Source organism: Phragmites australis, chromosome 20 (assembly GCF_958298935.1).
Source record: "Phragmites australis chromosome 20, lpPhrAust1.1, whole genome shotgun sequence".
In the NCBI taxonomy this organism is placed as follows: Eukaryota; Viridiplantae; Streptophyta; class Magnoliopsida; order Poales; family Poaceae; genus Phragmites; species Phragmites australis.
In genome coordinates, this window is record NC_084940.1 from 11031254 (window position 1) to 11054417 (window position 23164).

General features: G+C 43.6%; 1 protein-coding gene across 1 annotated transcript; it reads right to left on the bottom strand.

Moving 5' to 3' along the window:
* Positions 1-7106: 7106 nt before the first annotated feature.
* LOC133901741 (nucleobase-ascorbate transporter 6-like) lies at positions 7107-11443 on the bottom strand. Its single transcript, XM_062343210.1, has 14 exons — positions 10585-11443; positions 10011-10108; positions 9682-9858; positions 9477-9577; positions 9286-9361; positions 9154-9213; positions 8888-9072; positions 8708-8804; positions 8518-8604; positions 8366-8424; positions 8175-8266; positions 7978-8055; positions 7721-7881; positions 7107-7632 (listed from the first exon to the last, which is right to left on the bottom strand). The coding sequence occupies exons 1-14, from the start codon at positions 10685-10687 to the stop codon at positions 7414-7416; spliced, it is 1593 nt and encodes a 530-aa protein (XP_062199194.1). The 5' UTR covers positions 10688-11443; the 3' UTR covers positions 7107-7413.
* Positions 11444-23164: the final 11721 nt, after the last annotated feature.

Below are 23164 nucleotides of genomic sequence, written 5' to 3' on the forward strand. Positions count from 1 at the left end.
AGTAATCCATTCGAAATATATATATATATATATATATATATATATATATATATATATATATATATACCACCATATTTTATCATCAGCTTAGACTTTTAATGAACTGGCTGATATATAAGACCCACGATTTTTGGTTTCATTGTTTTCAAATAGTTTGGAGTTTCAAGGCTTGCCTCTAGATCACTGCTATAGTTTGAGCCCGATAAAAGTGTTGGTTCAAATTTAATTTGAAGCGTAACGTTGTAGTTGGCCAACAAAAGATTTAAAATTTTGAACTTTTTTTCGCTTATAATTAGGACTCGACGGCTCATGCGCGCAAGGGTCCATGATGTCACCAACATGGATCGAGCAAAAGTAACAATAGCCCACCCTCACACATGACCCAACCAAAGGAGGATTTGTTGCTTAGTGCACCACTTGATGATCAACGGCCACCTTGGTTTGAGTAAACCATGATGCGAATCTGCGTATATAAACTACTAATCAGTGTACTTAAGACCAAATTAAGCCCTCATTAAGTTTAATCAGTCTGGCAAGAGGGGTGTACCAGTTAATCACACCTAGTGCGTCTCTTGCTTTCCTTTTATACTATCGTTGCTTTTGGTCGAGGATTAGTATAAGCTGGCAGAATGATCGATCTAGCGGATCATGGTGTGGTGTGGTCCGAAAATGTGTAAAGTTTCTAGGGTTCCAACCAAGGTTGGGAGGTCAACAACTTCCGCTCCTTTGCTGCTCAGGCTTTATTTGCACCTGCAACATTTTCTTTTCTTGTTTTTTTTTTTTTTTGGAAGGGCTGAAACCCTATATTATATTGATATAGAAATAGTACATCCCCATTTTGCAAACAAGTCCCTAAGAAAGGATAAAATTATAAAAAATACACAAGAGCCTTCTTCATCATCCTCGTCTTCACGTTGCACTACCAGATCCAAGCCTCTAGAGCTGGTTGGATGAACAAGCCGCCAAAAACGAGATGTCATAGGCCTCCCCAGCTTGGAAAGGTAGTCCCACACATGGATTGCCACAAGAGATGCGGGCAGACAAGCGTCGCCACACGAGCAACCTAGTTTGGCCCATGCAAATTCAATGAAAGCGCATCAACGACTACCTCCACCTTGTTGGGAGGAATGAGAATTGGTGTCGTTGTTCCAATCGAAGCCATAACCTAGAAAAGCAACCAGCGACACCGACAAGACTATCGACACCCCAGATCCACAAACCCAAAAAAAGAGACAAGACAACTCCAACCTTATTGGATAGCAAAATCCTTACTAGATCCTCGCCGATTGGAGCACCACCGGCAGTACCATCGTCACAAATAACACCACCCATCACGCTAAGCTCAAAGACAAATGAGAGGAGACAGATTGCCCCAGCGACCACATCACCATGGCCAAATTGGGTGCTTTATTGGTGACTAATCTACCAACTAATACTACATCTAGAGGAAGGGGGCTCCCCGCTCCTTCTCGCCACTGACAAGATTACCGGAGGGAAGGAGAGGGGGACCTGAGAGGTTGCGGCGCAATAACCCTAAGGGAGGGAGCGAGTCGCCAAACCTAGGGGAGATCACGACCGGTGTGGTTACTGTTTCCAATGGTGGAGTCACTTGTAATATTTTCTAATAAACTAATACGGATATCATACAAATGGTTCTTAATTGCTCCCTCCAATTCAAATTGATGTCATTTCAAATAGTTAGGTTAGGTTCGCAAATAGATGCCGTTTTGGATATATATATATATATATATATATATATATATAAATATAAATTGATGTCATTTCCACCCAACGCTGTTATATATTAATAGCCTTTTAGTAATTTCCTAGCTTTTCTAGAAGTAGAATTGTTTCCTATAAAATCCTTCCAAAATGCATATATTCGGCACGCCCTACTATTTCCATGCTCTGTAAAAACCAAAGCAAAAATGACAAATTATTTAAACTGAATATACATGAGCTTTTAATTTGCTATAGCTTGACTTAGCACTCTAAAAAAATTAAGGTCGATTGGTGTATGATCAACAACTGTGCTATATTGTCCGGCCGGCACACGAATTGGCTGGATTAGCGGGAAATGGTTCACGTATAATACAATCATGCATGGGTTGTTGATTTTGCAAATTTAAAGGTCGACACGTAGGTATACTACAAGGACTTGCCACCAAACTGTCGACGTACATGATTCAGAGTAACCGGTACTGTTTTGTACGCACGCGTTTCAGTATTTCCATGTGAATTTGACTCGCGTTTGGTGAGATATTCGAATTTACTTCGTGGAAGCTAACATGCCTTAGTTCTTTTTTCAAAAACAGGAAGGCTAATGTGCCTGCTTTCGTCCTTAGTACGGCATAATTCCATTGACAAATTAACTAAAGATGAATTGAGGGCAAGGTTTTCCTGTGAAGTGCTTAGCTTGTAGAATAAATAAAGTTTGATGGACTCTGTATTTTCTAACGCACATTTCACAGAAAATTCCGACACGGGAATAATCAAGAGGATTAAACAAGGCATACGGAGAAGATAACGACTCGTGTCACATGATTTTGGCATGTAGCAATCGGGAGTGGGTTAGGGCTTAAACGAGCACGCAAAGTCAACTAATCCAGACAATTAAATACACAATACGGTTAAAATTCGATTTGGCTCGATAATGAACTCATCATCAAATCAGATGTTACGAGAGTGCAGGTCGGCACATACATGGCACTAGGGCAGCTTCGAGATCGATGTGTGTGTGTAGAGAGAGAGAGAGAGAGAGAGAGAGAGAGAGATCAGATGGAGCGTTAGTTCTTTATAAAAAAAAAAGAAAAAAAATATTCTTTTTCAGGCGGTCTACGAGCGGCTGCTCAATCCACAGGTAGCCTCGATGTTTGGTTGCATCGAAGCTGTCCCCGGGGTCAAAATTCCTGTGAGCGCGCGTCGTCGTGCATGGCGCGCTACGCCACCGCGGAACGAACGCCGTTCACGAGGCCCTCCGTGTGTACGCCGTGCTTTTTTCTTGTTCTGGCCGAAACCCGAGCACGCGCTCGCCGCTCAGAACCCCGAGGTTTCTTTTACTACACGGCCGGGCGGGCGTCCGTCCGTCGGCTCTACTCCTGAGATGTTCCGTCGCCGGCCGGCCCATCGGCGGTGGCGGTATTCGTGTGGCTCCAAGCGTAGGACGTCGGGAGCCAAAGGGTTCTGCGTTGCGAGTGGAACTCTAGTGAGGTTCATCGTTGGCGCACACTCGCCATGGCGCTCACACATCCACGAGTGTGCCTTGTTCCTATTTGAAAAGTGGAAATTTTTTCTGACGAGGGGGATAGACGATAGTGGTGTGCTAGTATAAATTTTGAATTTGATTTTATACTAATAATCCCAATGCTCATTGGAGATCACATGTGTGCATTTCTCCATGTTGCTGCAAGAGACCTGAGATCACGACACATATTTGTGCCTACCTAATTACCGCATAGGTTCAAGTTCTCATCAACTCAGACTCAAGGACGATCCCTTTCTTTATCAATGAAAAAGATGCCTAACGACTCTTAAGCATTCTCATCCTTTTTTAAAGAAAAGAATTATTATGCCCCCAAGAGCTAACTCCAACATGGCCTTCACGCTAGTGACAAACACACACCTAACCTTGCCATTTGGCCTTGCATCACACACACGACACAGCAAACACTGTTGGGTGTTGGTTAGGATGACATGGAAGCAGCTTGTTCCGTGTGATGTAAGCTCATCTTTGAGCTAAAGACAAGTTGGTGTCATCACCTCCTTTTCCCTCTTTTGCTTATCCAAATTTTTGGCAAGGATGCAATATATATGGAAATAATATGAAGCAAGCAATGCAAGGACGGACTTTCTGTATCGTGACGCAGATGGAGTGTATTGATTATGCATGTAGTTGCCAGGTCAATTTGCAGGATTCTCTCTCGTCATACAAGGCCCTAAAGGGGTTTGAAAGCCAATGCTATGATATTGTAAGACAGCAACGAGCTCTAAAATGGCATAGCCACTAAAATATATATATACCACCTCAGAAATTAGTTGGGTGGTCTTGCGTTCCAAACAGGCCCTCAATCCGGTATACCTTCGCATATAAATTAGAGGAGTGAATTAAATTTTGTGAAAGTGATATAGTGATTACTATATAGCTAAGCAAGACAGGCAGGCAAACTAACAACTGAAAGCAATTTGATGCTTACATCCTATAAGATCATTTCCAACCATATTTTCTTCATTTCGTTCTCTTTCTGATTCCCCTCTTCATTCTTATTCTCTTTATTTTTTCTCATCTCCAACATCTTCCCTTCGAAGGGATTCGTGAAGGTAAATGAGAGATAATCCCGTTCTGAAAGGAATAATTTTGGGAATCTTTTCGTGATAGAAACCGTAAAGGAAAACCGTTGAAACGCTGAAGGGTAGTCACTGGTTGGAGATGGTCTAAACATCAACTAACTTGACCTTGCACACACACTAGACGGCAAGATCACCTTTCACACGGCAGAAAAAAAGGAAGCCATCCACACGCATTAAAGGTCAAGAGGGAACTTCATATCACCTTCCAACCAGGACCAGTTAATATTTAACCAGTTTGTTAACAGGAAGTTGTTACACTTGGCCTACTTGAATACCGTAGCCTACATACACACAAAATCCAGTTTGATTGACCACTAAACTTTCTTCTTTGTTTCCATGCACTTGCATTTTTGTGACAACACAACGAGCATATACCAGCTCGCAAAAGGTGCAAGCAGGAAGCAGCTAGCCCTAGTGGATTGACACATCAATCTTGTGTGGTTTGTGGTTGGGCCTTGTCTCGTTAGACGACATGGATCCTGCCTATGTGCATTTGTCCCATGGATTGCCCTCTCATGGGGCAATCATAGGGAGCAAGTCACAGACATGTACACAAAGGTTCTAATTTCTAAAGCAACGTAAGCATGCAATAGTGTTGAGAGCAAGTAAGAATGCATCATTGAGAAGACCAAAGAAAATGGAGAGAGAGAGAGAGAGAGAGAGAGAGAGAGAGAGAGAGAGAGAGAGAGAGAGAGAGAGAGAGAGAGAGAGAGAGAGAGATGATTAGTTGTTGCTAGCTCCAACTCACATGTCTCGAGCAATCTCTGAGCCAAAAGTTGCAAGCTTTCTCTGTGTTGCTCCTGGATAGATTGACAATGAGCCAACACACATAGGCAGTAGCAACTTTCTAGGCTGCAATGCGTCGCAATGCAAACAAGATGGCTTTGAAATCCAACGTGTCTCCATCCTATTCAAGTGTAGGATAGGAATGATGGGGTGAGAGGAATCGTTGCAGGAAAGCAGAGGAAAAGGAGTCTGCTGTCATGGAACACTAGTTCTTGTTTTCCTGTCCTGCACCTGCAGGTGTTTTCTTATCTGTGAGTGGCAGGTGGGCCCAAGAAAATGTCGAGTCTGTTCTTGAAGGAAAGGTCATCAGAGCATTTGACCGGTCAGTCACTTCGGAAAACTTTTGTGGCATACAAGTCAGGCTCCTACAACTCTGTTCAGTGATGGCCGCTGTGAACATGAACTGTTGGACTAAAGCGAGGCATCTTGCTCATACTTCAACATCTTGAAAGATGCAGTCATGTAAAAATAGATGCGCTTTTCTATTGGGTTTTTATGCCAATTTTTTTCGAAAAGAGGGCAGGAGCTCATGTCCTCTTTTTGAAAAAAAAGATCATATTGGGGTTGTATCTGGGGTCTAGCGGTCTGAGGAAAAACTCATCCAACCTACCAGTCAAGAATCACACTCAACTTAGTGAAGCACGGGAAATGTTTTCCCCTCCGTGTTCTCATCCTTGTTATCCCATATTATCGTATAGACATGGTGCAAGGACCAGATGATTCTAGACAGTCCAATTCCATGAACATTGTGTGAAACCACTGCTGAGAGAAACGGTTGATAGAATGATAGCCATCGTGAGACTTGTATGAAGGACTTCTAGTGTGTGCCTTGTCGTAACTGTAAGCAATTCGCTTTCTTCTCCAAGGAACTACGTATCTCACAGCATCACGGTTTGTTGGGGTTTCCGTATAGGGATAAAACAATTTGCATCAGCATTTCGGTTGGGGCTCAACTGCATGCAGATTTCGGGCGTCCGGTTCAGAAAGCTGACTCACCATCTCCCGTTCTGCAGAGCAGGGCCAGACGCCATTTGGACGACGGTGACATGCCGAGAGAGAAGGAAGAGATGGCAACTCATCTTCTCCAGGGCATTTCGACGCGGAAACTGTGGTCTTTTCAGCCATGCTGTTGCGATCTTTGCAAGGTCCAAAACTGCGCAAAAGCCGTTGAAACTTCCAAAACGACCACGAGATCTTTGCAAGTCAGAGGCATGCTGTTGTTGTGATATCTCTGCATTCAGGACACAATGGTTTGTAATGCGATCTTTTCAGCTGAAATTGCCTTGGAAAGAGAATTTGAAACCGGGGCTAGTTTCTGAAGAGAAGTGGTTGGATCTTTGCCAAGCTTGCTTTTATTTTCCTTTGCTAGGCAACATAAACCTTTCTTTGTCTTACGGTTCAAAACAGAAAGACCGACGCCATCGAGATCAGACCGAAGAAAAGTGCACAACTTCTTTCACCGCCTCTCTAGCCTACTACTGCTTGTCACAATCATTTCGCAGAGAAGAAGACTGCAAGGTCCAAGGCCCATTGGGACCAAGGGGGAGGCCCAGGCTTGTTACTCGGATGGCCCCAATGGGCCATGGCCTCTCGTAGCAAGACTGTGCAACACTTCCCGTTTCAATTGAGCGGCCGAAGTTCACCGTGTAACACTGTAGTTGCAGAAACACATGAACACTTGAGACGCAGCAACAAATAGCAGAAATAACCGCTTCCCTATCACTTCTAGGAAACAAACCAGCAACAATTATGACACATTATTTATATAGATTTATTATGTTTCAATCGTTTAAAATTAAAACTTTATTTCACTCGACGTGTCGTCCATCCGATCTCTTATACTCGGTTCAGAGATTTTTATCTAACATGCATCAGAAAATTATATATATCTCTACTGTAAAAAATTATTGTTCACTTGTAAATCAATTTTTTATTAACCATTAGATCTTCCTCCAACAGTTACTGTTATCAAGTAATTAGCAACTCCCTTATTTATAATTCTACCCGGGCCAGGAAAGCCACATATACTGTAATACTGATGTACATTGCCAGCTCGACAAAAGGAACTACCAGGTTATCAGACATCGATCCGTGTCGACCCGAAAAAAGAACACGATATACTTCAATTCTAGTCCCATCTCTACTGTCCAACTACTCCATTTCGCCCGAAAAATACACAAAATTGCAACACAGAAAGTTTCCACAGACTAGGCCAGCAGAACTATGTTCAGCATATGAACAAGGGTCGGTCCGCAAAAGCAGTTCGCAGCGCCATCGAGATCAGACCGAAGGAAAGAACTTGTTCAGATTGAACGGCAGCGAGTAGAACTCTTCGCTCCTGGCGTCTTTCTTGAAGCTCCGGAACTTGTCCCACCAGTGGTAGCCTCTGTCCTTCCTCACCGCGTTATCCTTGGTATTGATGGTGTTGTCCAGGATGTAGGCTACTAGCCCTGCGACGAATGGCTTCGACGAGAATGGTATATTTATCATGTCGTTGAACTGTCGACGCAAAAACAAGAATCAGTTATTTTGTCGAAGCAAAAGCTATGAAGGAAAATGGCTTGAGTGTAGGATTTCTTTCTCATACCCATCTGGCACCAGTGTGAACTGGACCGTGACCTGCAACGGCAGTATACTCGTTGAAGTACTGAGGAACTGATATGCCCATGAAGAAAGAGAAACCCAAAATGAACTTGGTCCTGAAGCTGTTTAGATTGCAGAACTGAAGGAAGCTCAGGCCAACGGCACCTGCAAATGGAAGCAACAATAAGTCACACTGCAGCATTAGGTGCTGAAAATTATGAAATGAAGACGGTCTAAGAGGTCTCAGGTATTTGGACTTACCAACATATGCGAAGAAGATACAGTACATGCCAGCAAATATGGGCAGTGGAATTGATGCGAATAGAGCTCCAAATTTTCCTGGTTTGCCAAAAGAAATTTAAACAATTTATCACAACATTCAGGGAAATATATATGTAGTTATGTACACAACAAAGAATTGTGTGGCAGTATCTAATAAAATCCGTACAGCAAATTACCAAGGATAGAGAAGAAAATCATGAATCCAGCAGATATTTGCACTACTCTCCGGCTGCCAATATGTGTCAAAGCAAGTAAACCAACATTCTCCCTGTAAGCACAAAATTCATAACACTTATTGGCAAAACAATTGATCTGAACAATCAAGGATTGACAATTCTAATTTTTTTTTCACTGATATTATACTTACACTGAAACGGAGGTTCCGCTGGCTGTCCCGAAAAATGAATCAAGCAAGATACCAATACCCTGGAGATGATGTTTCATAGTGGTCGATGTTACCAACTAAGGACGGTACAAACTCAGATCACTGAGTCCACAGTACAATATTTTATTCCTTACCTGAAACCCAATGCCCCGACTAATAATTGATGGTGGAATCATAGTCGCACTTGCATACCTTGATGCAGCAATGAAGGCGCCAGTTGACTACAAGGTAACAATTTATCAGATTTGATACTACCAGTAAATGGATAGTGAATATAATATACTAGTATTTCTTTCATTTTCGGTCAGAGTATTGCCAACAAACCTCTACAAGTGCGATGAACGAAGTCATCATCATTGCAAAAGCTTCTCCAGCATCAAATGTTGGAGCACCCCACTGAAACGGATAAGGAACTCTTATCCTACAACAATTGTTCAAAACCTTCATTAAGGAATGTCACCAACATAGCACTCTAAAGTAAGATTATGGTTCCTGGGACCCTACCAAGGAGCTCCTGATATAAGACCTGAACGATCAACACGGCAATGCACCTGTGTCTTTGGTCGAGCATTCTTGTAAGCACCACTAATAGTGAGAATGTATGCGTAGAGCCACACAATAGAGACAGTGAAAAGAACACCAAACCGGCCAAAGACAGGCTTTCCAAAATGCAGAAGTTGAGGCAAATACTGTCACAAATTCAAACATGATTAGTACACGACACAGTTCAAAATAGACATAGTCATGCAGGAACTAGGATGCATGAGTACCTGAGAAAATACAACCAGCAGGAGGAGTTCTGGAAGGCCAACTTCGACACATTTGGCTACCTACAATCACGTACAATTTTTTGTCACCCCCCAATGTAGAAACATGGAGAGGAAAAGATGGAGCAAACTAACCCCCGGAAAGCCAAGTTCATAGAGCCCAAAGCCAACAAGTGAAACCAGAGGAACCGCAGACAATGGACTTAACAATCTTCAAAAAAAAAAAGAATTGTTAGAGATAGTTACTTGTACAAACAACAAACTGAAATGCCACACGGTACGGAAAATAAAAGGCACTGAAAAGACAAGGTCTAAATCATACCAACCTAACTACATTGCGCCAGAGCCCACTGAAACCAAGTATGATCTGAATTGTTGATGCAATGATGAGAGCACCTTGCGTTCCCCTCATTGTCCGTAAGAATTTCTTCACAGAAGCAATAGAAGCTTGTCAACATTCCTCAAGAAACTTGTGAAGAGACTAAAACAAGGGTGATGACTGATGAGCAGAAAAGGCTACTGGATGGGTACCTCACGAGGGTCCGATTCATTGTTGTAACGTCCAGCCAAGATGATTGAGATGGTCGGTGCGACGAAAATGTATGAGCCACCCATTACAACCGGAAGACGAGTCCCAAAGAATGTTTGTAACAAGGTGTTTATTCCAGCAACAAATAGTATCGTCTGAACTACCCGAGCTTTCTCTTCCTGACAGAAATGTTATCTATCATTCAGATGTTTGGTATGCACATAACTCGGCAAATTTAGAGCAAACATTGATGCTACTTCAGTACTATCAAAATTCAAAGGCCAAATAAGTGAATATGGCCAGGATTCAGCACATAAGCTTTGGGGCTCACATTTCCACCTCCCATCTGAGGAACAAGCGCGCTCGGTATGATGACAGTGGTGCCCAACATAACAATGAAATGTTGGAATCCTAGTATTATGGTCTCAGCTGCATATAGAATTGCAAGGGTAAGACTATGAGAAAAGTTAACATACTTGAACGCAACATGTCTGACCACACATACCATTTCAATAGTTGGAAATTGCATAAAAAATTAATTTACACAAAAAAAAGGTGTGCAACCACACACCTTTCTTAGTTTTCACTGTTAATCTGCCCAGACTACTTGATCAAGAAAAGCCTTTCCCCAAATAAAGAAACTGAACATAGCATAATAATATGAAGAAACTGAGGTGCACTTATAATTAGTACTAGAAAAGAGTGGCAAAGACAGAACACAAAAGGTTCACTAATAATACTTCACATGAACAAAAAAAGGGATCACCAGACGTCTCCAAAAGTCAAAGCCTCAGCATCGAAAATGAAGCACGGACAAAAAAACCGCTAGAGGACAAGCACAGAGAACATTTCAACAACGAAGCCAAAAGAGCTCCCCGAGTTAAAAGTGGGCAGAGAGCACGTACGCCATGGCGGCGGGCTGGTGATGCAGAAGGAGACGCTGGGCAGCTGCTCCTTGGGCGGGTGCGGCTGCAGCTCATCAGCCTTGGGCGGCGGCGCCGCTGCCATCCTCTGCCTCCTCCTGCTACTGCTCCCAAGAAACCCAAAATCCTCACTTCACCTCAATCCACTGACACCGTCAGTCACACAAGCAAGCCCCACGCAACTCCCTGGAGAATCAACTTCTCCGGCCCAAACGGATGAAATCTGATGGATTCTTTTTCGCTGCAAGAAGGGCAAGAACCAAGAGAGAGAGAGATGGCGGGCTGCTGCTGCTGCTGCTCTAGCTCTAGCTCCACACTAGCCTAGTACTACGGCTCAAGGAATGGAATCTATCTTCCCCCGAAAAAGGGCCACCTTTCGCAACACTCTTTGTTTCTCCCCCTTTATCACACGCCCACGGGCACACTCTGCTCTATGATGGATTGATCCACTGGAATTAACTAGCGGCAGGACGAGATGAAGGAAAGCTTAGCGGAGAACACTCGCAGGATTGATCGATCAATTGGGCATCCCAAGGGGAAATCTTTCTGAGGGCGGAAAGGAGGTGGCGGCGAGCGAGGCGAGCAGGAGGAAACGACAGCTCCCCCTCCTTCTTTCTCTCTCGCTTTCTCTCTTTAAACGGGCGCCTTTAGCAAGCCGCTGCCGGCCTTTCCCTCCTCCACTCCTCCCCTGGGTTGGGTTTGCTTTCCTCGCTCGGATTCTCGCTGCTTCGTTTCGTTTCGTTTCGCCTCGCCGCTGTTGCTGCGCTGTGCTTATCGCTGCCACTCCCTAGCGGAGGCAGCGCGCTGGGGATGGATCGCGACGCTCGCTTCCCGAGGCGAGCGGGCTCACGCTGTCACGCGCGCAGGGTGAGAGAGGAGAGGGGGAAGTCCGGAAGTGTGATGTGTGCTGTGCGTCCGTGCGTGCCAGGTTGGGGCTTTCAAGTTTCAACTACCCGAGAGAGCGCCAGAGCGGTACCTAGTTTGCGCCCCGCTCGTTTTAGGACATCCCAATGATTCCTTTCGCGGACAAAAAAAATTTCGTAAGAGAATTTTTTTCTTTTTAGTATTTTAACAGTTTTTTTTCACAATTTCTATTATAAAATTATTTCTAAGATCATTTACTTCAAAACAAGATTTCCTCTTCCTTTCATAAATACCTTCGGAAAAAAACTATTAAATATGAGAAAATAAAAAATAAAAATAAGAATAAGAAGAAATAAATAAAAGAAATATAGTTAGGATGGGTTACCGTTACCTTCCAAAACCGGGCATGCACAGTATAAATGTACTTCCGTCACTGTATCATCCATGACGAGCAGTTCTGGTTCGTTTTCCCCTGCTCGTGCGAAAATTTCTGCACGCGAGATTCATTTTTTTAGACGAAGGAGTAGAACCTTCGCCTCCCTAACGTCACGATATCAAATATATAGGAAAATTATTCTATACTTTTGAAATATGTATTTTTGATTTGATTTATAGTTGATCATATAATAATTAAAATATATATTGTCTTCTAATCCACATACTACTTTTTGATTCTCATCAGAGGAATTTGTATATATATACCGACGTATTTTAAATAAGTCGTAATATATGACTCTTCAAAAGTGGCATTTTGGAGTGTCTCAAAATACACCCTTCAAAGTGACCTACACAATGTCGAGCGGTTTAAAGTTTTCATGTTGATCAAAGAAACTTGAGAATTTTGCGTGTTGCACGCCGGAGATGGCCTAGTTTCAAATGAGAGAGCAATGCTCAGCCCATGGTTTGTTAAAAACATGTAATCGTGTCAAAATTCTCAATTTCATACATCATCGAATGTTGCAACAGAATCCTAATTAGGAAGGAAACAGGATAGATGCTTTTCGTTCGCGAGCGAGATTCCTGTCGTGAAGGGATTTTCGTTCTCTTCAGCGTTCCAACAGTTTTCCTTCACGACAGGATTCTCAGAGTCATTCCCTTCAGGACGGGATTTTCTCTCCTTTCCCTTCACGATTCCGCTCGAAGGGAAGCTGTTGAAAATAAGAGAAAATAAAAGGAATGAGAACGAGAAAATGAATCAGGAAGGGAACGAAATGAAGAGAATATGATTGGGGATAGTCTTAGCTCCACATATCACAGCGCGAACGACAGGACTCTTCACATCAGCTGCAAAATGAGTCCTCATGAAATACTTTGTAAAGACCAAGAAATGTGTTCTGAATTTTTTGTTGCGTGAAAACTAGACAGAAATTGCACGTCGGCTGTTTTCACACTTATTTAAAAAAAAGGAAAAAAGAGTTCGCAACTCTTTATATGCAGCTGAAATCACATTTTTATATGTGCCCTTATGTAACACCTCCAAGATCACTATAAACCCAAAATGCTATTAAAATTAAACTTTAAGAGCCGTTGAACTTTAAAAAAAAATCCTACAGCGTCTCCTCTGAAAAAAAAGGTATATATAAAGATATCGGCCGTGCTTACTGGGCCGATCCGAGGTACGGAACTGTAGGCACGGCCCAGGCACGGCCCGGCTCGAGCCGAGATGGGCCGGGCCGGCACGGCACGAGGCCACGGGCCGTGCCTGGGCCGAGCGCGCGGCACGGCGGGCCGGCACGGCACAGCCCGGTCGAGTCGGGCCGGCACGGGCACGGCCCGACCCACGGCCGGCACGGCCCGGCTCAGACACGAGTGGCCCAGGAGGCACGGCCGGACCAGGCCGGCACGGCACGGCCCGGGAACGCGACGGCCCATCACGGCACGGCCCACCGTGCCGGCTCGGCACGCGGCGGCCCACGGCACGGCCGGGCCGGCACGGCACGGCACGGCCCACCGCGGGAGGCACGGCCCGGCCGGCACGTGGGGGCACGATAGGCCGGCGGGGGCATGCGGGTTAACAGGTTAAACGGGCTGTTTAACCCGTTAACCCGATATTTTTGAATTTTATAGCCGTTTTGTGACCGTTTGAGCTCCAAAAAATTCAAAAAAAATTACAAAAATCACCATTTTTTACCTATAAATAGAGGAGCACCTTGCCCTTCCATTCCACACCAGCAACACCATTTTCTCTCTTGTTTCCTCCTCTCATTCTTGTCTCAAAGTTCGTGAGAATTAACGATAATTTGGCAAAATTAGTTTGAATTGTTGCAAAAAAATCCGAGCAATTCCAAAATCTTCATCCTGCTGACTTGCTATCTTGAAGTTGAAGAAATCTTGGTGATTTTTTTGCATCGTTGTTGAGTCTTATTTTATTATTAGTTTTATTACTTGATTATTTCTAATTCTGAATATTTGCAATTTTTGTAGTGTCATTCGACATTGATCATGGATGCCGGTGATCATGATATATCCATAGATCATGATTTTTTTTCTCCAATGACTCACAGGGGACTACGGCCCCTTTGATACCAGTGCTGCAAGTGATGATGGACCCGACGGTGAACCTCCGGTTGGTTCACATCCAGATCCAGGTGATGCAGCAGCAGTTCCATCGTCAGGCTCTACAAGTGCGCACACATTAGCAAGCAGCGGGTCTAAAAGATCAAGAGCCGGTACTTCCGAAGTTTGGTAAGACTTTGAAAGGATCTACAAAGAGGAAGAGGGGGTAAGTGTCAGGTATGCTAGGTGTTATATTTGTAAAAATGAATTATCTGCAAAACCCTCGGGTGGAACGGGGCACTTGAAGAGGCACGCCATAAGTTGCAAGCGAAAGAGTGGAGCAGCCATGAAGCAGACGGTGTTGCAGTACAACCCCGACGGCTCTGTTCATCGTTGGGAGTACGACTCTGTCAATGCTCGAAAAGAGCTATGTCGCTTCATTGCAAGAGCGGATCTACCACTCAATATCGGTGAGTCTGCTGCATTTGAAGATTACATTAAGCAAGCTCATAATCCTAGGTTCACGTATGTTTCTAGACAGACAACTAGTAGGGATATGGTAAAATACTACAATGCATGTCGTAGTAAGCTTAAAGAAATATTGCAAATATATACATTTTCAGTTGCTTTGACCTCGGACATATGGGCAGGTAGGGCTAGAGAGGATTATCTTAGTGTGGTTGCTCATTTTGTTAATAATGATTGGGAATTAGAATAGAGAATAATAGGTTTTCGTTTGATTGACAACGCGCATACCGGTGAAAATATTGCTGAAAAAATATCTCAAGTAGTTGCAGACTTTGGCCTCACGAATAAAATATTTTCTATCACTTTAGATAATGCCGGTGTAAATTCTAGAGTAATGGATATTCTTACTCCGTTGTTTAGTACTTATGCTGAATCTTTCTTGTTACATCAATGTTGTGCTTGTCATATTATCAATCTTATAGTAAAATCTGGTTTGAAGAGGTTGTCGCGATACTTAGAAGATTTTCGTACTACAATATCTTTTGTGAACTCCTCTAACCAACGAATTGCAGCATATAAACAGTATTGTGTTGCAATGGGTGTGCGTCCACGTAAGTTTGCTCTGGACATGCCGGTGAGATGGAACTCTACTTTTTTATGCTTAAAAATATTATACCATATAAGAGCACATTTGGTGTGTTTATTCATACACATTACCATCAGCATGGGGGTCAAACTTTACTCACGGAAGCGCATTGGTATGTTGCTGAAAGGATACTGGAGTTTCTTGATTTTTTTTATGATTCAACTGTGAGTTTATCAGGAGTTTATTATCCAACATCTTGTTTAGTAGTGCATAACATTGTTGAAATTGCTACTCATTTAAACAACTATGAAAATAACAATCTTCTAAGAGATTATGTAGTTCCTATGAAATCTAAATTCTTAAAGTATTGGAAAGAAATTCCTTTGTTATACGCCTTTGCCTTTATTTTAGATCCTAGAGCTAAAATTGCAGCTTTCTGTAGAGTTCTCGCAATTCTAGGTGATGCTCTTGGCCATGATTATTCTAATTATTATACTAATGTTCGTTCTAAGTTATTTAAAGTTTATAGTAAATATGAAACAAAGTATGGCAGAGTTCGTCTGCAACGACCTCCACTAGCACCCACAACAAGTAAGAAGACGACAACGTGGGAGAAAATATTTGGTGCAGGTTCTTCATCAAGAAGTTTAGACTCTTCGTCACTATCGTCTACGGGCACCGGAATTCCAACATCCGGAGGGGAGCTAACTACCTTCATCGACAGTGACGTTATCAGCCACGAACAAGAAAACTTCAACATACTGCAATGGTGGCATGAGCACAAGACGAATTATCCAGTGCTTTCACTGTTAGCGCGAGATTTGTTAACGGTTCCTGTATCTACAATTTCTTCTGAGGCTGCCTTCAGTCTTACAGGAAGGATAATCGAAGAGAGAAGAACAAATCTGTCAAGTGAGATGGTTGAAATACTCACCATAGTAAAGGATTGGGAACAAGCTGAAGCACGAATGCAACAGACTGCAGAAAATACTGAGCTTGAAGAATCATTCCAAAATTTGTATCTAGATGCTGATGAGAACGTGTAATTTTAAATTTTCTGAGCTAGGTTGTACTCTTTTTTCCTATCAATAAAGCTCATTTTTAGAATTAATCATGTGCCCCTATTATTTCTAAGTTTTTTATTTATTTTATTCATGTTTTTTGTTTATTTTTTTAAAATACCCCCCACGGCCGCACCCCCACCTACCTCTCCTCTCATCGTGGCCTATAAATACCATCTACTCCATCTCAAACTCCATGTATTCTCATTACCCACCCTGCCCACCCATCTCTCTTTTCCTATTTGCCAGCCAAGTAGCCAGTAGTCACTTCACATCAAGAAACCAATTCCATATTTCAATTCATGGATCAAGACGCCGAGAACTCGCGTGCATGGTCATGGGTGTGGCAATATTTTGAAAAGGTCTTCAGAGAAATTAACGGGGAACAGGTAAGATTTGCTAAGTGTAATATATGCAGCATAGAAATAGGTGCCAGATCTCCAAATGGAACGGGACACTTGAGAAAGCATATTAAAAATTGCAAGCAAAATTCTGGGGTTTCTAATGAAACCATGTAATTTTCGGAGCATAATCATAGGTTGTACTCTTTTTTCCTTCTAGTAGAAAGGTTTTTAACGAGGCAACCAATCAATAAAGATGTTATGTATTTATTTTCTATATTTTTTATTGTTTTTTTGGATTTTTTTTAGCTATTATTTTTGATTTTTTCCTATTTTTTTGAGTGTTGACGGGCCCAACGTGCCTCCACCGTGCCGGCCGGGCCCGTCGTGCCTCCACTGTGCCGGTCGGGCCTGTCGTGCCAAACGGGCCTGTCGTGCCTCCACCGTGCCGAACGGGCCCATCGTGCCGGCCGGGCCCATCGTGCCGACCGTGCCGTGGGCCGGCCCGGCACGGCACGGTGACAGTTGGGTCGTGCCGTGGGCCGACGGCTCGGCACGCGGGCCGGCATGGCACGGCCCGTAACAGTACATGGGCCAATCGGGCCGTGCCGATTTCGGGCCGTGCCGAGTTGGGCCCGTGCCGGGCCGGCCCGATTGGCCCATTTGGCAATCTTTAGGTATATATATATAAAACATCACACTAGCAGTAACGAACATCCTAGCAAGAGGAATACAACTCAATCATACATTCAAGCCATAATAGATCGAACATACATCATATGACTAAGAATCAACAATTGACACCATAACAAGTTTAATAAAAAGATAAAAGTGAAAGTACAAACGACGTGCATCTACCCATCCCGTATGATCGCCAACACCTCATGGTACATAGAAAGATAACAAGAGTGAGATTAAAAAATCTCAGCAGGTGAATTATTTTAACAAGTTATTTAGCTACAGTTGAACATGCATTCATATTTAATAAAGATAGAACGCTTAACAGGTTAACAATGTCTGAAAATCTATCTAAGCATGATGCACATCATCAACCACTTGCCATCGTCCACTAACTTTGGTTCATCATAGCATCCTCATCCAAAATGATATTAAACACTTCCTCGCATTATAAAGAGCAACATTGATGCCAATTAAAGTAAAGACCATATATAAATGCCTATGTATGCATATGTCACGCTCTTTATCACCCTTACCTCCCCACGAGTAACATAAGGGTGTGCATCGTACCCTTCTCGAGTAACATACGGTGTTGTATCGATACCGTCGCAAACGCTGCGTGACATAACTTACAATGCAAGAGATGTATATATATAACATGCTTCATGCATAAGTAAAAGCATAACTTTCAAGATAAAATACTCCCATAAGAATGCGGACATATGCACATGATATGTCATTCCTCACCCTTACCCCTCCTCGCGTAATGTAAGGGTGTGCACCGTACCTCTTCTCGGATAACATACGGCGTTATACCAGTACAGTCGTGGACAAAAGATGACGATAAAACTTCCTATGCATGAAACTCACTTTATCCACTTCTTAATTCAAGATTCAAGTAAACTTCGAAAAAGTAAATATTAAGACAACAAGCTCATGTATAAACGAAAGACATATTTCTGACATATGAATATACTTCAAATATTACATACGAAGAGTATGAACATCTACAGGTAAATGACATACCCACTACTTTTGCCTCATAATCTATAAAATCATCAAATCTTCAGAAGGTAAAAGTAATAATATGCTCACATTCAATTTAAAAGATTATTAGAGAGTGTGGTAATTAAAAGATGCAGGCAACCAAATAATAAACTATAGCATAATGCAACCACTACATTCAATTGCCTTCACACGACGAAAGCGGGAACTAGCTGCATCTCGAAGCGGCACCACCTAAACAACTGCATAAGTTAGCACCAAAACGCCACAATAACAAAGGCAAACGGAGACACGCTCCTACGCCCAGGAACCCCGCATACAAGGCAATAACGAAACGACGAAGAAACTTCTACCGCTTGGCTAGCGTGACAAAGGGCGAGATCCTTCTCTAGATAGGTCAAGGTTCGAAGAACTGAAAAATAAAATACCACATGAACCAACTTTCGATGGACATCATCATCGTTTTAACAAATACTCCTAAACCACTCATCCAAAACGAACAAGGCTAGCATCAACGGAAAGATAACGACCAGACCTACAACCTTTATTTTAAGCTTATGGTCACATTCGATACCGATTAAACCTCAAACTTCATAATTACATTGATGCACGCTAGGCAGATCATTAAACACTAAACTGGCGTTGAAAACGTCTGTTCCCAACTATCCATAAGCATCTAAGGACTAATTAGAAGTCATCTTTACGACGAAGAACTTGAATCGACGACGGATTCGATGATATCCCACGAAATCTCCTCCTTTTCCTCCTCCTCCTCCTTCTTCTTTCTCCTTTCTTCTTTCCCTTTCTCTTCTTCTTTTCTTTTCTTCTTCTTTCTTTTTTTCATTTCTTCTGGCTAGCTAGCCCTTCCCTGCTGCGCCCCCCCCCCCCCGCTGGCGTCTGCACTAGGCAGCCGGGTAGCTCAGCACATGGGTGGCCGCGGCAACTCAGCACAAGGCAGCCAAGGCTGCGCGACAGCAGGCAGAAGCAGGCGGGGCAGCACGGCAGCAGGCGAGCGCGGCTGGGGCAGCCAGCTTGCGGTGGTGGGTAGGTGAACTATCAAATGTACAAAATGATTCGGATTTGGATTCCCGGAGGTTAAACAAATGGTTTAATAGTTCGAGAGGTTTTCGAACTAAAATGAATTTTTTTATTTTTAATATAATAAGCAGATATCCTACTAATTCATTTAAAAAAAAATTGCTACTCCTGCTGTGTGTTGGTTTCAACAAACCTCTGGTACCAAGCCTACATGGTCGCTTGGAGGAGGACATCGTTTGCCCTGAATTTCCAGCCAATCCATCCATTGTCCCCTTCCATTCCAATTTCCAAGAGTGACTTTTTTGTGCCATGATAGATGGAAAAGGCAAAAATAAAGACATCAAAAAGGATAGAAAATGTTATGGTGCACCAGTACTTAACCCATCACCATCTGAATTGATGACGGTGGTCGATACCAATCAGAGCCCGGGGATCCATGCCTCAAATCAATCGGCAGCCTCATGGCTCCTGTGGCCCTGTGAGCCAAGACCAGTGTGGGAGGCATTACGATCATGTAGGTTCCCGGTTCTGTCGTGTCATGAATGCTCGCAGCTTTTTTTTTTTAGCAAAGCTATCATGGCATGCTTTATTAATTATCAAATAATTAATACATCGTTTACCAAAGTTGAAATTAAAAAGCTCAGTGGTTCCTCGCGCTAAACAGTTGGCCTGGAAACACTGCTCCTACTAGCTAAAACATGAGCTGCCATGTTACATTCCTTAGGGCAATACTTGACTACAATTTAGTCAAACCCTCCTACTGTGATATTTGCAATCCTCATAAACATCTGCTGCTGGCGTAGCTGAGACCCCACACCCGTTAATTTTGTCGAGACAACTTCAATGCAGTCAGAGTGGACGATGATCTTATTACAACTAGTGTTAATCGCCAGATCCAAGCCATCCCGAAGAGCTGCCGCTTCTGCCATGGAGGCCTCAAAAACATAGTAGATCTTCCTGTTGCAAGCAGCAATGAAATTTTCTTTACCATCTCTAATGATAGCCCCAATAGCTCCCGATTTAGTTTCATCATCATACGATGCGTCAATGTTGAGCAACATCATTCCCTCCTTCGGTTTCATCTGCCCACTCCTCCGCACCTATGAAGGTTTCTGTTTTGCTTTCCAGAAATTTGTGGCTAGAACTCTTATGCACATTGGGCAAATGATTCGATCAAATTATCAGGGCGAACTAGACGGATAGAGTAGACTTTATCAAGAGTAGTTAGTTACCTGCAGACCGTGAATACTCGAAGTTAGGGACCTTAATGATACAGAGTTTTGTTCCTTGATAGCCGTCTCTATCGTAAATATACGATGTTTTAAGCTTGTTATAGTCTTCATACGTAATTTTCATCCCTACCTTTTTTTTTATATGTGAGCAATAATAAAATTATAAAAATAATATATTATGAAATATTTTTCACGTCAAATGATACTATGTCCGTATAACCAATTCAAACAGATTTTTATTCAATTAATGATCAAAGCTAGACATGTTTGGCGCGATGTTCCCTAGCAGGCTAGCACACCATATATTTACGTACAAAGGGACTGATCAATTCACGCAGAATCCAAAGGAAACATGAACATAACATATTTTATATCCACGTGATCATGCCAACGAATAATAGTTATCCAATCAAAAGAGCCAAGACAAAGACTTCCTGTGCCTATGCTTGCTTATCTTGCCAACAAGACGTACTGGTTCCAAGTGTCACGCACAAGACTAATTTACCGAGGAAAAGGCGCGGCGACGATAGATAGATAGACACTACCAGTAGCAGAGAAGAAGTAGCCGCCCAAGATGAAGACGTCCCTGTCAGCTCGTCTCAGTCAAGCTTCTCACCGTCGGCAGCAACCACCACCCTTATCCTGGCATGGCCTCCTTCCTTCTTCGATGCATGGATCAACCAAAGGGAGAAGAGCAACACGACGTGTTCAGTTTCAGCCCGAGCAAACACGTCGCCTTGAGACTATCAGTGTAGGCCTAAGCGCATCTGTCTGTCAGTCAGGCCCGTCTCCTGCAGGCCACGTTGCATTCGGTTCTTTGCAACGAAGGTTTTACCTTTTTCTGTGCCGTCCGGTTCGTCTGGCGAGAGCCAAGGTCGGTCCCGGCTGGCTGGTTGCTTGCTTATTTCTTCTTTGGATGGTACTATATTTTTATTAGATACTATTATAACTATATTTTAATAAAAATAGTACTGAATTCCAGACATTTGTTACTGTATTAGCAGCGCATCTCCGAACACCTCTGGCCGCGATCAAATCGCGCCGACACGTACAAACAAAATTCCCATGTATTGAGACGAACGGAGTGGAGTCGTTCGTGCAGTGGTTGCAGATGCAGTAGTACCAGCCGTAGCAACAGTAGGCGTCTGGGGTGGCGCAGTGCTGCAGCAGCGAGCCAAGAACCAGGTGGTCGGGCGCCCCTTTTGAGGCGGGAGTCGTGCTGCGACGCGAGAGAAGGCGGAGGAAAGCTTTCTTCAAGCTTTGGTTGGATCCGCCTCGGCAGGCGACGGTCCAAATTGGCCCAAAAAACACCGTCAAACTCGCAGCGCCACTGTCTCGTGGCCAGCAGGTGTGGTTTTGCTCTGCTCTCGTGGCCAGCGGCTTCATTTCCTCCGGTCAGTGCAAGCGCAACGCGCTGTTCCTTTCAGGTCCCGGAAGATGAAAGACATGGTCACACGCAGTGCCGGATCCGGATCCTCTAATATCGATATCACGATGATTTTATCGTTAACATATGGATCCCGTCTCACACGTCAGCGGCGCGAGGAGATTCATAGGAGTGGCTGATGGGCCTCAGGCTCCGCTACTGACTAGAACGTCATTAAAACAGGAGGCAAAAAAGAGAAGAAATGAGTCTCACTGCACTTGGTTCTGCGCCGTCACTGTTCACATCGGTACGATGGCAAGCGTACAAGTCGGTGGTTACGAGCACGAGCACGAGCACGACGCCATGCATGCTTCGGTGCCAGCAGAGCCGACGCGTTTAATCGGCTTGATAGGGTTCTCTTTCCCACCACAGAAAGAACGCTCCAGCTACACCTGCTCTGCTACGATCGTGCCTTTTGGTGAGCTACTATTTGATTGGACTCAACGTTGTCAATTTGTAATCACTCTAGGCTTTCCGAGTGAGCGCCATAATCGTGGCCAACCTAAACCACTCGACTTTTACAGACCAACACATAATTTACGTCGTTGGTTCCCTCTTGGAACAGAGAAACAGAAAACGTAGGAAGGGAGAGAAACATAGAAATATGATGATGATAGGAACGCTCTGACAAAACAGAAGATTGAAAGTGTTCACAAGAATATGTGTTTTGGACGCGCGCACGAAAACTTAACATGCACAGTAAGTTCATTTGCTTATGGTTGCTCAAATTATTTCACCCTTGAATCACAGACAAGTGGGCCCACTCGACTGATGACCCCACGTGTCAACCTCGGTGAAAGTGGATCTTATCTTTGCCCTCCACTAGTTTCTTTCTCTGTTAGTTCTCGTGCTTCTGCATCTTCTAGTCAGCCCACTCTCTCTGGTTCTACATGACCCTCGATGCTTGATCTTTGGTTTATCGGCAAGGCGATACGGCTTGATCTACTGATTAGCGGCAAGATTATCACCGATTGGGAAGCAAAGGCAACACGAGAGCCAAGGTGACCTTTGTAGCAGATTCCGCGATGTGCCGCTGCATTCGGGGCTGGAGGGCTGCTCTATAAGAACTCATGCCGGGCTGCCGGAAACCTTTCCGCATCAAAGTTTCTCACCTGTTCGATGTTCCTCCATTCCAAACACTCAAAACTCTGCCATTTCAGTGGAATGACGATTCCTGTTATTTTCCTTCAATCCAAACGGGCCTCACGTTCAGTCGTCCACCACCAGCACAGCGGCCACGTCCAGCGGTCCAGGCTTCAGAGCATGATCACTCGGCAGACACATCTTGCAGGAACCAGCGTTACTGATGTGATGCGTAACTGAGCAGATTCGATCGGCCACTCGGACAGTGTTCTTCTCCAACTGCT